The 18315-nt window shown below is 36.2% G+C and overlaps 1 protein-coding gene across 5 annotated transcripts in view; it reads right to left on the reverse strand.

The window, feature by feature from the left end:
• Positions 1-18315, reverse strand: part of CCDC18 (coiled-coil domain containing 18) — a 115234-nt gene that overhangs the window by 78683 nt on the left and 18236 nt on the right. For all 5 annotated transcript variants that reach the window (XM_019437957.2, XM_019437954.2, XM_019437953.2 and 2 more), the window contains exons 8-12: positions 10756-10852; positions 8843-8964; positions 7595-7886; positions 5494-5618; positions 4491-4651 (exon numbers count right to left, since the gene is read on the reverse strand). In XM_019437957.2, coding sequence (XP_019293502.2) covers positions 4491-4651; positions 5494-5618; positions 7595-7886; positions 8843-8964; positions 10756-10852 — 797 coding nt within the window. The remainder of the gene's footprint in view (positions 1-4490; positions 4652-5493; positions 5619-7594; positions 7887-8842; positions 8965-10755; positions 10853-18315) is intronic.

Here is an 18315-nt window from a genome sequence, read left to right on the forward strand (position 1 = left end):
CTCTCTCTTTCCCTCTTTCTCTGCCCTTCCCCTCCTCATTCTCTCCCTGCCTCCCTCCCTCCCTCTCTCTCAAAATAAAGGTAAATTAATTTACAACAAAGGAGTCAAGAACATACATAGGGAAAGGACAGTCTTTTTAATAAACAGTGTTGGGTTAACTGAACAGCCATATGCAAAAGAATGAAACTAGACCACTATCTTAAGTAGACAAAAATCAACTTAAAATGGTTTAAGACTTGAATATTAAACCTAAAACATAAAACTTCTGGAAGAAAACATAAGTAAAAAGCTCTTAGATCTATCAGTCCTGGTGATGGTAATTTTTGGATTCAACACCAAAAGCAAAAGCAAAAAAGTAAAAATAAACAAGTGGGACTATATCAAAGTAAAAAGCTTCTGTACCGCAAAAGAAACCATCAACAAAATGAAAAGACAACCTACAGAATGGGAGAAAATATTTGTAAATCTATATCTGATAAGGGATTAATATCCAAAATACATAAAAACTCATATAACCCAATAGCAAAAAAAAAAAACACAAAAAAACCCAATTAAAAATGGGCAGAAGATCTAAATAAGACTTTTTTCCAAAGAAGATATACAAATGGCCAATAAACACATGAAAAGATGTTCAACACCACTAATCATCAAAGAAATGCAAATCATAATCACCATGAGGTATCACTTCACACCTACAAAAATGGCTATCATCAAAAAGATGAGAAATAAGCGTTGGTGAAGATGTGGAGAAAAGGGAACCCTTGTGCCCTGTTGGTGAACATGTAAACTGGTAGAGCCACTATGGAAAACAATATGGAATTGCCTTTAAAAATTAAAAATAGAGCTACCACATATGCAGTAATTCCACTTCTGAATATTTACCTGAAGGAAATGAAATCACTATCTGCACTCATATGTACACTGCAGCATTATTTACAATAGCCAAGTCACGGAAGTAATCTAAGCATCCACTGACAGATGCATGGATAAATACAAGGTAGCATACACACACACACACACACACACACACACACACACACACACAGAGAAATACTATTTAGCCATAAAAAGGACTTTTTTTTTTAATGTTTATTTACTTTTGAGAGATAGGCAGAGCATGAGCAGGGGAGGGGCAGAGAGAGACAGAGACACAGAATCTGAAGCAGGCTCCAGGCTCTGAGCTGTCAGCACAGGGCCCAACATGGGGCTCGAACTCACAAACCATGAGATCATGACCTGAGCCGAAGTCAGATGCTCAACCAAGTGAGCCACCCAGGCGCCCCAAAAAGACATCTTTTTACTTGTGACAATATGGATGAACCTTGAGGACATTAGGTTAAATGAAAAGCCAGGCAGAGAAAGACAAATACTGTATGATCTCACCTATATGTGAAATATAAAAACAAACAAACAAATGAAACAAATGAAACAAACAAATGTGGTCAAAAGGTACAAACTTTCAGTTATAAGATAAACAACTCCTGGGTATAGATATAATATACAGCATGGTAACTAGAGTCAATAATATTATATATTTGAAACTTGTTGAGAGTAGATCGTAAAAATTTTTTTTTACGTTTATTCATTTTTGAAAGACAGAGAGAGAGCACAAGCAGGGGTGGGGCGGAGAGGGTGGGGGTACGCAGAATCTGAAGCAGGTTCCAGGCTCTGAGCTGTCAGCACAGAGCCTGACGTGGGGTTCGAACTCACGAACCATGAAATCATGACCTGAGCCGAAGTCGGATGCTCAACTGAGTGAGCCACCCAGGTACCCTGAGAGTAGATTTTAAAAACTCTCATCCCTCCCCAAAATTTGTTACTTATCTGTGATGACGGATGTTACATAGACTTATTATTGTGGTTATCATTTCAAAATATACACATATATCACATCATTATGACATACACCTAAAACTAATATGATATTATATGTCAATTATATACCAATAAAAAATTAGCTCAAGTAACTATATTAACACATTTTTTTAAATGTCTGTTTATATTTGAGAGAGACAGAGAGAGACAGTGTGTGAGCAGGGGTAGAGGAGGGGCAGAGAGAGGGAGACACAGAACTCGAAGCAGGCTCTAGGCTCTGGGCTATCAGCTCAGAGCCCGACCCGGGGCTCAAACTCAATGGATCGTGAGATTATGACCTGCAGAAGTCGGGCACTTAACCGACTGAGCCACCCAGGTGCCCCAGTTAGAGTAACTATATTAATTTTAGGTAAAGCAGAGTTCAGACTCACAGAACTAAAAGGATAAATTAACAAACTCACATACATATCTGAAGATTTCAAGATTTTTTTCTCAGTAATTGAACAAGTACACAGAAAATCACTAGGGGGAAAGAAGACTCAAGCTTCTATAAATAAGTTTAATATGATTGAAGTTCACTCTACTCAATAGTCCCCAGAATACACAATTTTTTCAAATGCATTTAAAACAATCATCAAGATAGTCCATATGCTGGCCAATAAACTAAATCTCAAAACATTTTTAAGAACTGAAATCAGGTTCATTCATGAATTAGGTTATTAGAAACAACTTAATGTCCACTACTAATAACAAAAGGACACCTGGAAAATTCTAAATATTTGGAAATAAATACACACAAGAGATATTATAAGATATTTTGAAGTGAATAAAATGAAAATGCAATATATAAAAATTAGTGGGATGCAGGTATAGCATTGCCTAAAGAGAAGTATTTTATACCCTTAAATACTTATATAAGGTTTAAAATCAATAATCTAAGCTTTCATTTTAAGAAAAGTTAAAGACAGAATTGAACCCAAAGAAAATTAAGGAGTATAAGGGATCCTTAGGAAAATGGCTTTTTTTGTATTTGGTTTTCAGTATAATTAACATAGCGTGTTATGTTAGCTTCAGGTGTACAATATGGTAATACAACATTTCTACACATTACTCAGGGCTCATCATGATAAGTGCACTCTTAATACCCTTTTATCTATTTTACTCTTTCTTCCACCCACTTCCAGTCTAGCAGCCACCAGTTTGTTCTCCATATTTAAGAGAGATTTTTTGGTCTGTTTTTCATTGTTCATTTGGTTTGTTTCTTAAATTCCACATATGAATAAAATCATATGGTATTTGTCTTTCTCTGTCTGATATACTTTATTTAGCATTGTATCCTCTAGGTCCATTCATGCTGTTGCAAAAGGCAAAGTTTCATTTCTTTTTATGGGTGAGTAATATTCCAGTGTGTGTAATATTCCACACACACATATATACACACCACATCTTCTTTACCCATTCTTCTATCAGTGGAAACTTAGGTTGCTTCCATATCTTGGCTATTGTAAGTAATGCCACAATAAACATAGGAGTGCATGTATCTTTTGAATTAATATTTTTGTTTTCTTTGGGTAAATACCCAGTAGTGGAATTACTGGATCATATGGTGATTTTTAATTTTTTTTTAAATACAATTTATTGCCAAGTTAGCTAACATACAGTGTATATACAGTGTGCTTTTGGTTTTGTTTTTGAGGAAACTCCATACTGTTTTCCACAGTGGCTACACCAGTTTGCACTCCCACCAACAGTGCACAAGCGTTGCTTTTTCTCTACATCTTTAACAACACTTGTTATTCCTTGTGTTTTAGGTTTTAGCCATTCTGATAGGTATGAGGTGATGTCTTAGGGAGGTTTTGATTTGCATCTCCCTGATGATCAGTGATGTTGAACACTTTTTTAATGTGTCTGTTGGTCATTTGTAAGTCTTCTGATGGAAATGTTAGATATTTTAATTGTGGTGATAGTTACAAGGGTATAAACATGAAAAAATATACATTTGACAAAACATTTCAAACTCTGTTATTTTAAATGGATGTATCCTACTAGTAAATTTTACTTCAGTAAACTACATTTTTTGATGTTTTTTTAAATTTGTTTTTGAGAGAGAGGGAGGAGTAGAGAGGGAGACAGAGAATCTCAAGCAGGCTCTGTACTGTTAGCAGAGAACCCAACATGGGGCTCAAACTCACAAATCGTAAGGTCATGGCCTGAGCCAAAATCAAGAGTTGGACGCTACCTGACTGAGCCACCCAGGGGTAGCTTTATCATTTTTAAAGAATAATGCAAAGTTCAACAATTTTGAAATTCTTGCCATCTTACCAACCCATAACTAGTAATAACAGATTACTGATAATACAAACTAAACATATGATAATCCATTTCTCTAAAAAACTATCATAAACAACTTAGAATTAAAGAATTTGATTTAGGGGCGCCTGGGTGGCTCAGTCGATTGAGTGTCCGACTTTGGCTCAGGTCATAATCTCACGGTTCATGAGTTCGAGCCCCACGACGGGCTCTGTGCTGACAGCATTAGAGCCTGGAGCCTGCTTCGGATTCTGTGTCTCCCTTTCTCTCTGCTCCTCCCCCGCTCATGCTCCATCTCTCTCCTTCAAAAATCAATTAAAAAAAAAAAATTAAAAAAAATTAAAAAAAGAATTTAACACACTCACCTAATTGATTACCTCCTAGTTTTACCGGTTCTGTCTCTACACTATTTAATTTGCCACTTTCTTGTTTGTCATTACAAGCAATAAGATTCTGAGATAACTGATTCGCGGCCAGGTTTGCCTGAAGCTTTTGAATTTCTGCCTCCTTTATTGCAAGTTTAATCCTGGAACAAAACAAAATACACCAAAAACTATTAGAAAGATCTATATAAATATCTCCCACCATTTTTACCTTTCAAGTTGGCAAAAATTTTAAAACTCTGATATTAGTTAACTCTTGGGCAGGATGTAGAAATTCTTATATACCACTGATGGGAATGTAAACTGGAGCAGCTACTTTAAAAACTTGATAGTACCTAGTAAAAGTAATAATGTACACATGCTATAACCCAGCACTTTCACTTTTAGGAATATACACTAGAGACACTCTGGCATATTGTATAAGGCAACACATAAAGGTATGTACTTTGCAGCACTGTTTGTAACAAAAGAAAACTACAGTTCTAGGTGACACAGTTCTAGGACAGACTCTCATACAGCTATTAAAACTACCTACACTAATCCACCCATTGATTGGTAACTCTAACTACCCACCTCAACATGTATGAATTTAAAAAATAATTCTGAGTAAAAAAGCAAAATTGCAAACAATATAAGCATATATATTTTGCATGTATGTGTGAATGTAAACATACACAAAATGGATGGAAGAATACGTACCCAGTTCATGATGGTGTATTCTTAAGAGGAGAATGAGACTAGTGGGAAAGATCAATGGGTATTATCCACCCTGTAATGTTTTATGTTTTACTTAAACACATTTGAAAAAAATATCACAGAATGTTAAGAAGAATCAAGTCTTAGTTGTGGAAATACAGTTGTTTGTTTTAATACTCGATGAATTTTTCTATATATTTTTCATCTTCTCAATTAAGGATTTTAATTTAACTGCCAATTTAAAAAAAAACACTGTATTTGCTACAACTTCAGCATCTGAAAGCCATACCTCAATTCTGAAATCAACATTTTATTTGCCTCACAGCAGCCAATGTAATTGTCTTCCTTGTTTGACAAACTACTCATCTGGTGCTTAGAAAGAGATGATTTAAAACCAAACACTTCTCTTTTTAACTGCAAATTTAAAAAGAGACATACATAAACTTACAATATCTATGATGCAATTGTTTTATTCAGAACTCCAATTTTGAAAAATTGTGTGAATTTAATAGAAACAACCTAATGTCTGTCAATAGGATAAATGTAAAAATACTTTATGAAATACTGAGATAACAGAAAAATCACAATAGTTAAAATAAACCTGCATTATATAAAACATTATGGAGGTATCACATAATATAACATTATGTGAAAAACAACAGAGGCACATGTAGTATTTTCCAAAACACTTTAGCTATATTTTTAATTTTTTTTAATGTTTATTTATTTTTGAGAGTGAGGGAGAGTGAGGGGGAGGGAGAGGGAGAAGGAGAGAGAGAGAGAGAGAGAGAGCACACAAGTGAGGGAGGGGCAAAGAGAGAGAAAGAGACAGAGACAGAGAATCTGAAGCAGGCTCTGCACTGTCAGCACAAAGCCCGATGTAAGGCTCAAACCCACGAGCCCTGAGATTATGACCTGAGCTGAAGTCAGACGCTCAACCAACTGAGCCACCCAGGTGCCCTTGCTGTATTTTTAAAAATAAAATAAAATAGGTAAGAGTCAAAGAAATAAAATTGGTAAGTCTACCACCCATCCAAATATATTTGAAACCGGGGCATTTGGGTGGCACAGTTGGTTAGGCATCCAACTCTTGATCTCGGCTGGGATCTCACCACTTGTGAGTTCAAGCCCTGTGTCAGGCTCTGCGTTGATGGTGTGGAGCCTGCTTGGGATTCCGTCTCTCCTTCTCTCTGACCCTCCCTCATTTGTGTTCTCTCTCTCTCAAAATAAATAAACTTAAAATTAAAAAAATATATACATATATACATATTTGAAATCAGCCATGACACATTTATATAGTTTTCTCCTGATCTCACCTTTATTTTACAATTATCAATAACAGATTTCTGACATAGTTATACTTACCTTCTTTCTAATCTCACTTATATATATAGTTATATATGTAACTGAAAGAGAAATGATGGCCATCTGCTATCATAAAAACATTTTAATAAGTACACGAAAAGTTGCTCAACATTATTAGTCATTAGAATAATGTAAATTACAACCATAATGTGATACCACATCACACCCACTAAGATGGCTATAAATCTAAAAGACAGACAGTAACAAATGTTGGGTAGGTTGTAGAAAAACAGGAACTCTCAGACATTCCTGGTGAGAATGTAAAATGGTATAGCCACTTTGGAAAACAGTTCAGTACCACTTTACCATATGACCCAGCAATTCCATTCCTAGGTATGTACTCAAGAGAAATGAAACTACGTCCACACACAGACTTGTATGCAAATGTTCGTAGCAGTATTGTTCATAATAGTCCAAACATGGAAGCAACCCAAATATCTATCTACTTATTGGTGAATAGTTAAATAAAATGTGGTGTATCCATACAATTGAATAACATTCAAAATAAAGTGATATGGAGTACTGATATATATCACAATGAATGATCCTCAAAAATTTTTAGAAAGCTAAAGACCATATATTGTACAATTTCATTTATATGAAAAATCCAAAAAAGACAAATCTCTAGAGGCAGAAAATACATTAGTGGTTCCCTAGGGGTGAGTGTGGTAAAGGAATCTTCTGAATGGTAAACTGAAAACTGGACTGCAGTGATTGTTCCAAAACTTGTAAGTTTACTAAAAATCACTGAATGGTACAATTAAAATGGGTGAATTCTGTGGTATACAAATATTACTTGAATAAAGCTGTTTTTTAAAAATCCTGTGCCATTCTTACATAGGGCGTCTGAGAGACTAAGAAAGGGTAGGAGCAGAAAAAGAAAAGGGATGAGGTAGAAAAGAAATTCATTACTGAAAGTATAGATATGTAAAAAAAAACCATAAAGTAAAAGCTAATAAAGCAACCACAAAATGATGATCTCTTATAAAGCACTTGAGTAAAGTTTCCTTTTCATCCATACTTACTGGCAACTGGGACATAACTTTTTCCAGACTTCTCAGTTCCACCCTTGAACTCTCTATTTCTTGCTGACACAAATCCAGTCGCTCATTCTGTGCTGCAACACGGACCTTTAATTCTCGGTTTTCATTCATTAGAGAAAATTTTTCTCTAAGTACTTCCTCTTTGTCTTCTAACTCACTCTCTAGCTTCAGAATACTTTGTTTAGATTCAGTTAGTTGTGCCATAACTTCTGAATTTTTCACTGCCATGATCCTTAATTTTTCTTTTCCATTGTTATTTTCTTCTTTTAACTGCCTATGAAGAAAAAAACATAAAAATGAAAACAAAATATATATTTATTTTCAGTAAATCCTAGTTAATCTCACTTTTAAAATATTTTAAAGCAGGGGGTGGGGAGGGGAAAAATGGGTGACGGGCACTGAGGAGGGCACTTGTTGGGATGAGAACTGGGTGTTGTATATAAGCGATGAATCACAGGACTCTATCCCCAAAACCAAGAGCACACTGTATACACTATATGTTAGCCAACTTGACAATAAATTATATTAAAAAACAAACAAATAAAAACATTTTAAAATTTTCAAAAAATAAAATATTTTAAAGCTTTAATTCTGAAATAATAATACCTGCTCACATTTACTGAGTACCTACTTTCTGCATGCCAGGCACTCACAACTTTATGTGGGTAGCACGATTATCACTCTCTGTTTATAGATAAGGAAACTAAGGTATATAAAGATTATAAAACTTTCCCAGTGTCTCATAGTAAGGAGGAAGGCATTATCCATTCCTCCATTATCTTTGAAGCACTTGTGCTCCCTTTATAAAAGTATAAGACAGGAAATCTAACTCCCACATCCTAATTCAACATATTGCAACTTCAAGAAAATTTTAGGTTATATAAGGAAAAATCATGAACTATTAGCCACAACTCTAAAAGATAGTAATCAACCATTAACAGATTACTAGGCAGTAATATTTTCACATATGTTTGTGTTCATCTTCTCTAAATATATGCAAAGCAAATATGTTGATCATATCACTCTATATTTGCAAGTATATTAATATCAACACGTTTTATTCATTAAAAATCCTAACATTATACCCAGAAAACAATTGCAGTCATAAAACCTAGCTTTCTATGTAATTTAAGGCCACAATTACAATATACAAAATATTCTATTTTAAAACGTTTCAGTTCTTTCTCCATTTCCACACAAAACTCCTTTTTCCATAACAAGATACTGTACCTTAATTTTTCTTTCAGAATTTCAAGGTCACTTTTATATACACCACACTTTTCCTGCAGCCTTTTATTTTCTTTTTCACAGCTAATTAGATTTTTCTCTAATATTTCTTCTTCAACTTGAACCTAAAACAATAATTTGTTTTAAGTGAACATACTACTGTAGTCATAAATTTTAGGTGTTTCAAACTAAAAAGTAGTGACTTCAGAAATAAGCAGGAGAGTAGAGTAAGTATTTCACACGTTTAAGTCCCCAGCCTTGCAGTGAAAGGAGCAAAGTGACGGGCAGTAACAAAGGACGAGGAGGGGGATGCCACCACCTGTCCAGAAATGGTTGAGAGCCTATGACAGAGGGGCAATGGCACTATTACCCGACAGGAAGCATTCTGGCCTCACGGGAGCAAAGCAAGCAATTTATGCAGGGATGCTGCATGAAGTTAACTAAAGGCTAACTATGCTGCAAATATTATGGAGAAATAACTTTTGAAATTTTAGCCACAAGATACTCCCACTGAAATTACAGTCCAAATCTAAACCAGATAAAAATCAAGCACTCAGGTGAGAGTGGTGGGAGTGACAGAATAGGCAGATCTGCCTCTGTTATTACATCGACCTAACTAGAGGTACCTGCTGAGTGTGGTTTGAACTGATAATCCCAAGGAGAAATGTGAAAAAAAATCATCTTAACATTTTTCTCTTTCCTCTATAAAGTCCTCCCTCTCCCTGAACATATTACCCCTGCTAGGTATTCTATCTCCCCCGACAAATTACCTTATTAAAAATCCCTCCTACAAAATTTCATTCCCACAGGGATCTTCTCCAAGGCCTTCAAAACAGTGATCTGATTAATTTACACTTAAGAACAGTATCTGACGGGATTTTAAGAATTTTTCATTGAAATATAGTTGACAAACAATGTCACATTAGTTTCAGGTGTACAATACAGTGATTCAGCAACTCTATGCATTATGCTGTGCTCACAAGTGTAGCTATCATCTGACGCTACATATACTATTATAATACAATTGACTATATTCCCTGTGCTGTACCTTGGATGCCTGTGACTTCCACATGCCATAACTGGAAGTCTGTATCTCCCACTCCCCTTCACCAATTTTGCCCAACACCTCATCAGTTCTTTGTATTTATGGGTCTGTTTCTGCTTTTTGTTTGTTTATCTTTTAGAGTCCACATATAAGTGAAATCATATGGTATTTCTTTCTTATTAAACTTTTAATAATAATATTTCTCCTACCCTTCTACCTTTCTTTGAACAGAATCATTAACTTTCTCTTTTTCAATTACTATCTCAAGATGGAATTCTCTCATGTTAGTATCTATCAACCAGACCTCTCTTCTGAGCTCAATGTCTGAATACTCAACATGTGGCCTTCCTCCAAACAGATTTTATTATCCATATGACTTGAAAATATTAAGTGAATGTAATAAAGTCACTATACTACCATGTAGAATCTGTTAAAGGAATTTTCCCTTTGAGAGGAAGGAGTAAGATCCTCTCAGGGTGGTAGGTCCAGGGAGACAACTGAAGGCTATACAATCTACTCTGTCTTCATTTTCATGGAGGTGATAGGAACAAATTTTCTGCTTCTACTTCTACAGCTCCAACCTCTGCTCACTCACCTCATCTTTCTCCGTATTCTTTTCTTTCTCTGTATTTTGTTCTTCCCCTTGTCTCCATTCTTTTCCCACTTTGATAAAAAAGTTTCTGCTCATTATAAGATTATGAACACCAGCCTTAGCCAATATTTACAATTCTTTATTCCAATGATTTTATTACAAGGTCATAAAAATTATTCCCCACTTTAACTATAAACAAATACATTCTATTTATGTCTATTTTTATTTTTAGAATATGGACAGTTCCAAAAAAACTGAATTTGCACAACTGCTTCTTACCTTTTCCAGTTTTTCAGCCACTTTTTCTTTATAATGTTGGAAAGCTTTACTCAGCTCTTCAGCATTATATAGTGCTTCATTCCTTTGTCGTTCAGCTCTAAAATTTAAAAAGGGAGAATAAAAGTAAAGAAGGCTCTGCATTTAACTAGTGAAACTCCAAAGTAACCTATATTTTATTATAAGAAATAATTAGAGACAAGCAGTACTAGAAAAGAGTATTAAGCTTAAACTGCAAAATGAAGAATAGAGACTACAATAATTTCCTCACTGTATCAATATGAAAAATAAAATATAAAGCACCACATAAACGTTGAAACATACATACATTCTTATGTGTCAGCAATTTTTTTCTCTATCTGGAAAAGATCAGGGAAGCAGCCTAGGCTGTATAAACTCAAAAATCAGAATTTCAAAATATTACAGAATCAATCCATGGTCTCGTATATTAAAAATATTCGGTAAATCCTGTGACCTTTGCAAAGGGCAAGTAAATTTTCAAGAAGGTATTTCAAAAGACAGTAGTAACTTCCAAAAGATGTAAAAATCTGAACAACAAAATCTACCCACTATGAAGCACTGTCTTAGTTGACCCTGACCTTTCCTCATACTTTTCACACTGAGTTGAGACAATTGGGCCAATGTAGTCAATTTCATAGCTACCTCTAAAAATTATTCTATTATTTAAACCTCTTCTCATCATATTCATTCCAATGTAAGGGTAGTTAGTGACTCTACTCTTATCAAGAGTGAATTTCTCTACACTCTAGACCTCAGCTCTTCCCCTTTCAGGGACTTAACTCTATCTTCTATACTTTCAGTCTCTTCTCTACTGGTTTACAAATTCAGTGGAAGTATCTCTTACTTTCTAAATATATGTAGTACTTAAGTTTGGATAGCAACTGTGGATATCAAAGTGTCTATCTGGTTCCAAAGTTTTAGATAAATGGTAATGGTTTAAATATTTTCTTAAATGTTTATTCATTTTTGAGAGACAGAGTGCAAGTGGGGAGGGGCAGAAAGAGGAGACAGAATCCAAAGCATGCTCTGAACTGTTGGCAGAGCCCGACGCAGGGCTTGCCGATGTCGGACACTTAACCGACTGAGCCACCCACGTGCCCTGGTAAGAGTTTAAATAATAAGGGATTTATCTAAAAATCTAAGAGAATATATTCCATTACATAGTTTGCATAAATAGAGCTCAGAGGGCAAAGGATACCTGTATTTCTCACTTAAACAAAACCCTCCACTGATATGCTTTCCTCTCTCGTCCTTGCTTTTAAGACAAACTTATCCACTTTTACACTTACCTACTCTTCCTCACCACCAATTAAAAAAAAGTAAGACAGATTTTAGCCATACAGAAAAGTATACATAAACATCCATGTACTCCCAATCAAGCTTTAATGAATCTTCTTTTTTTTGTTTCATGTAGCATTTTTTACTTTAAGCAAACAAAACATTATAGACATTACAGAGCTGAGGTCCCTGTGTCCCTTCCAAATCCCATTCCCCTGACTTCTTCCAAAGGTAACCGCAGTCTTTTTTTTTTATTACAAAACATTTTGTATGTTCACATGTTCACCTAAACCCACAAGTAATACATCCCAGTTCACTTATTCCAAGAGGCACATTATTTTCATCATTTTAACACCTCTAAAATTGGTATGTATTTTATAATTAATGGTATATAATAGTTTCATGGTGAAATTTTTCTTACTGATTACCTAAATAATGATGCACCTTAAGATCTGTGTAATCTTATATTCAATAAAACATCATAGTTTCTTCCCATGTTTTTATACTTTATATGATCACCCTATATATATTTATAGCATCACACTATATATATCCTTCTGCAGATTGCTTTTATTCAGTATCATTCAAGATCTATGTTCATCTTTATGACTATAGTTCATTTAAAAAAATTTTTTTAAATGTTTATTTATTTTTGAGAGAGACAGAGACAGAATGTGAGTGGGTTAAGGGCAGAGAGAGAGGGAAACACAGAATCTGAAGCAGACTCCAAACTCTGAGCTGTCAGCACAGAGCTCGATGTAGGGCTCAAACTCACAAGCCATGAGATCATGACCTGAGCCGAAGTCGGATGCTCAACCGACCGAGCCACCCAGGCACCCCGACTATAGTTCATTTTTTAAAATCTAGGGCATACTATTCTATTGCATGAAAATAGTATAATTTATTTTGTACATTTTTTATTTGATAGACATTGAGGTTGTTTCCAGCTAATACAAACATGTTGCAGTGAATATCCCAGTGCACAGCTTCTTGGCAGTATGTGGGAGAGTTTCTTTAAAATAAACAAGAGCTCTGTGCTGACAGCTCAGACCCTGGAGCCTGTTTCGGATTCTGTATCTCCCTCTCTCTCTGACCCTCCCCCGTTCATGCTCTGTCTCTCTGTGTCTCAAAAATAAGTAAACATTAAAAAAAAATGTGTTTATGTGCTCGCTTCGGCAGCACATATACTAAAAAAAAAATGTGTTTAAATAAACAAGAGCTGAACTGCTAAATATTTTCCAAAAGGTATTTCCAAGTTGAAGGTACAAGGTAGGAGCACCTTTAGCTTTATGAAATCTTTTTTATTAGTTTTTTTTAAGTTTTTTTTGTTGTTGTTGTTGTTTTTAAAACAACAAGTTTTTGTTGTTGTTTTGTTGTTTGTTAGTTTTTTTTTAAGTTGTTTTTTTAAGTTGTTTGAGAGAGAAAGACAGAGCACAGTGGGTGAGGGGCACAGAGAGAGGGAGACACAAAATCTGAAGGCGTCTCCAGGCTCTGAGCTGTCAGCACAGAATCCAAGGCAGGGCTAGCAACTCACAAACTGAGAGATTATGACCTGAGCCAAAGTCAGACACTTAACTGACTGAGTCACCCAGGCATCCCTAGTTTATTTATTTTTTGAGAGAGACAGCAAGCACGTGAGCAACCGTGTGTGGGGGAGGGGCAGAGAGCAAGGGATACAGAGAATCCCAAGCAGGCTTCACACTGTCAATGCCCGCGGACATTTTGAACTCACAAAATATGAGATCATAAACTGAGCAGAAATCAAGCATCTTGGATGCTTAACCAACTGAGCCACCCAAGCACCCCTGAAACCTTTTTTTAAAAAGTGGTACAGCAGCAATATCAATTTACATTCCCAACCAAAAATGTGTGTAAGAGTTTCTGCTGTACTACTACACCTTCACCCAGGCTTAGAGAAAACAGTATATAATAATAAAATAACCTACTTCAGCCTCTCAACAATCTATAATGAAGTACCAAAAATGAGGCAGTCACAGGTTAAGTAACTTGTCTAAGATCTCATAGATTACAGGGAATATAACCTGTTTCCAAAAACTCTTAAGCATTTTGCACTACTACCTCTGGCATGGCATTCAATCTAGCAGGCCGTAACACTACAGTGTTTGGGTTTAAATTCTAACTGTACCACTTTCTGTGTGTTCTCAATCTCTCTCAAATTCAGTTTCCTCATCTGTAAAATGAGGATGTTATCAATATTCTATGATTGTTTGAAACGTAAACGAGTTATACACTTAAAGCACTTAGAAAAGTATTTCCATATAGTGAATGCTAAGTTATTATAATTATCACCAAATTAAAAACTTATGCCCATCTAATAGTGTTAAGTGATTGTATTTTTACAACCTCATTGTAATTTTTTTTTTTATTTTTTAACATTTATTCATTTTGAGAGACAGAGAGAGACAGAGTGCAAGTGGGGGTAGGGCAGAGAGAGAGGGAGAGACAGAATCCGAAGAAGGCTCCAGGCTCTCAGCTGTCAGCACAGCACCAATGTGTGGCCCGAACTCACCAACTGCGAGATCATGACCTGAGCCAAAGTCTGACACTTAACCATTCCATACAGTTTTTGAAGTTTTATTCAAGGTAACTTAATGCAGGAGAGGGGTGGTGGGGAGAGGAGATATCCACCAGCAAAAATTCACATAGCACTGCAGCTATTCTCCACAAAGTCCAGACCTTAGCCTATAGGTTTAATAAAGCAAGGGGACACATGGAGTGGAGTGGGAAGAGCACTGCAGTGAGATCAAAGGGTTTGTGTGTATTTCAAAAGATTGCATGCACCTGACAGCTAACCTTTAATCAGACCTTGAGGCACTACCTGTGTGTCAGAAAGGGAAAAGACTATGTTATTTCTTACAGATTCCTGGGAGGCCAAAGCAAGCCTCTCCTCATCCCTACCTTGATGGGCATTTCTAAAAGGTATGTATATTAATCTCCAAGGGTCCCAGAACACATAAGCCCCAAGAGAGGTAATCCAGTGAACATGAACAAGATGGAAGGCCAAAGATAGAGTCAGTATTGTCAGTACTCCTACAAGTTCAAAGCTGGGATCTAATTATTAAAATCAATAATTAATTCTCCCAGCCACAGTTTTTGAACTTCTTTGTTTTTTAAATTTCAAACAGGTACTCCTTAATGCAGATTCGCCAATTTTTGATATTTTGCCACAACTGCCCATGTCTCTCACTTGAGAGATTTTTTTGTACTGAACTACATTCTAGAGTAATTAGTAACCTTCACCTTTATTTTATTTTAATATTTTTTTAATGTTTATTCACTTTTTGAGAGACAGAGAAGAGTGTGAGCAGGACAGGAGCAGAGAGAGAGAGGGAGACACAGAATCTGATGCAGGCTCCAGGCTCTGAGCTGTCAGCACAGAGCCGAATGCGGGGCTTGAATTCACGAACCGTGAGATCATGACCTGAGCCAAAGTCAGACACTTAGCTGACTGAGCCACCCAGGTGTCCCAGTAACCTTCACCTTTAATACTTTAGTATGTATCCTAAGAACACAGATAATGCCTCATATAACCATAACTATCAAATTCAAGAAATCTGAAACTGTTACAACACTATTATCTAATGTACAATTCACATGTAAGCTTTATCAATTATTCCAATAATGTTCTTTACAGACCTTTTTTTTCCTTCTGATCTAGGATCACATACTGCTTTTAGTTATCATATATCTTTAGTTTCTTTAATCTGTAATATCTCAGCTGTTTGTTAAGTCTTTCATGACACTGACTTTTTTTTTTTACAATAATAGCTTAAATTTATTGAACATCTATTATGTGCCGCAGAGAGTTTTAGCTGCTTTACATACCTAATCAAAGAGTCACAACTCATTAAACTGGACATTATCCTTATCTTATCTGTAACTAGGACCCAGAAAGATTACACAATATGTTCAAGGCATGCCCTCATAGTTACTAAGTAGTAAACCTAATGTATGAATCTAAGAAGGAGGTGGACTTAACCACTGGACTACTGATACAAAATTAGATGTCAAACAAGATACATAAAAAACGTGCGTTTAGAATCATGCTATGCATGGGGTGCCTGGGTGGCTCAGTCAGTTAAGCATCCAGCTTCTACTCAGGTCATGATCTCACAGTTCGTGGGTTCGAGCCCTGCATTGGGCTCTGTGCTGACAGCTCAGAGCCTGGAGCCTGCTTCAGATTGTGTGTCTTCCTTTCTCTCTGCCCCTCCTGTGCTCATGTTCCGTCTCTGTCTCTCAAAAATAAATAAACATTTTTTAAAAAATCATGCTATGCAAATAATTTTTTTCTTATAGGGAAATATGGGCATTTTCTGTTTAGTAGATAGTAAAAACATACACACACACACACACACACACACACACACACACACACACACAGGTTACTCAAAGGTCTACTCTGACACTGCTATTGAAGAGTCACACGGATGAGATCTTCAACAGCCAGAAGCTGATGGTCAATTCTGTGTTTTCTGTGAACCCCCGGATTCAATGACTCTACCTTCTTTTACTTCTCAATGTGATCAAGTATATAACCCATGACTAATACTGGCATAAATGTGCAGCAGCCACTCAAGCTATTTGGAAGTTGCTTATCACTACAACATGATTTTCTCATCCTGCTTCCCCTCTCTTTTCTCAACTACCTACTATTTCTTAAGCCTATGTACTTCACCGTGAGAGAAACACATCAAACTAGGGTTCTCTTCTGCTCTCCAGATGATGTGTACCCAGTGAGAAATTCAGTAAATCAGTTAATAAATGCTGCTAAATATTTGCTTAACCTTGTCTGTTTCCTCATGAGGAGATTCAGGCTATTCATTCTGGGGAGCACACTCCTCCATAAATGACATAGTACCCCTCTTATTATATACCACATATAAAAACACATGATGGCAGTCTGTCCAAAACCTTGGTGGGTTTTTTGTTTTGTTTTGTTCTGTTTTGTTTTTTTGGGAGACTGAGAGAGAGAGAGAGAGAGAGAGCGCCAGAGAGAGAGAAGGAGGGAGAATCTTAAGCAGGCTCCATGCCCAGCTCGGAGCCTGACTTGGTACTGGATCCAACCACACTGGGATCACGACCTGAGCCAAAATCAAGAGTTAGACGCTTAATCGACTTAACCACCCAGGCATCCCCACCTTAACTTACTGATTCTTCCATTATTTCCTCTGATTCGTAATGCTACCTCTTACATATCAAGTTTCTACTGTGTGTATGTTTGCTAAAAAGGGTCTGTTCTATACCACTGATATTTTTTGGTTTATTCCTATACCAACATCACATTGACTTAATTCATATAACTTCAGAAGTCCTGGTGTCTATAGGCATGCTCTCCACCTTGGTCTACAGCTTCAAAATTGCCTCCTTTATTCTTGGACCTCGGCTCTTCTGTATAATATTTACAGTCAGTTCATTAAGTTTTACCAAAAATCTGTTGGGATATTGATGGGAATTATATCAAATGTATCAATTATTTTGGGAAAAAGTGACACTTTTATATTATGGTTCCTTTCAGAAAAATGGTATCTACTTCATTTTAGTATACATGCTGCCAAAGTGAGCACTGGGGTATACTTCATTAGGTAGATCTTCTTTTAAGACTTGCAACCAAATTTTATAATTTTCTCCACTGGATTAATCATGTCTTTTATTCTGATGTTTTGACATCTGGAACTTCACTCACCCTAGGAAGACTGGCCCTCCCTCCCAAGGTTAGCCAATTCTTAGAGACAGTAAACTACTCACCTGGAAGTGTACCTTTCATAAACAAGCTAATCAATCCAGAGCCTCCTCCTCCCTCCTCTGTTTGGCTCTTACACTCAGGACCAATAATCCCCTACCCTACTTACCTCAGGACCAGGTACCACACAACTCAGGACAGCCTTACACTATAGCCCGCTGAGATTATTCATACTAGCCAATCCTAAACCTGCCTTCCCTGCTTTCACTGTGCCTTCCCACACAAACCACAAAAACATCTCTTTTCCTCCCAAATCCCTCAGTCTCCTGATCAACCCTGATGCTTTACATGGCCTGTCATGTCTCCTGTTTCTAGGGATTTGTGACTATAAAAATTCCTTCTGCATGACAGTCATTTCCATGTCTGTGTGTCTCACCATACTTGATGAAAGCAAATCTGAGCACATTTTTAAATCTTCATTAAGACTGTACATATTTTCTGTATATTTTTTCTTATTTAATAGTTTTTATTTTAATGTTTTACTAAGTGCAGAAGTCTTAAGT

The sequence above is a fragment of the Panthera pardus genome, unplaced genomic scaffold (assembly GCF_024362965.1).
Source record: "Panthera pardus isolate Hobbes unplaced genomic scaffold, ASM2436296v1 HiC_scaffold_11, whole genome shotgun sequence".
Classification (NCBI taxonomy): Eukaryota; Metazoa; Chordata; class Mammalia; order Carnivora; family Felidae; genus Panthera; species Panthera pardus.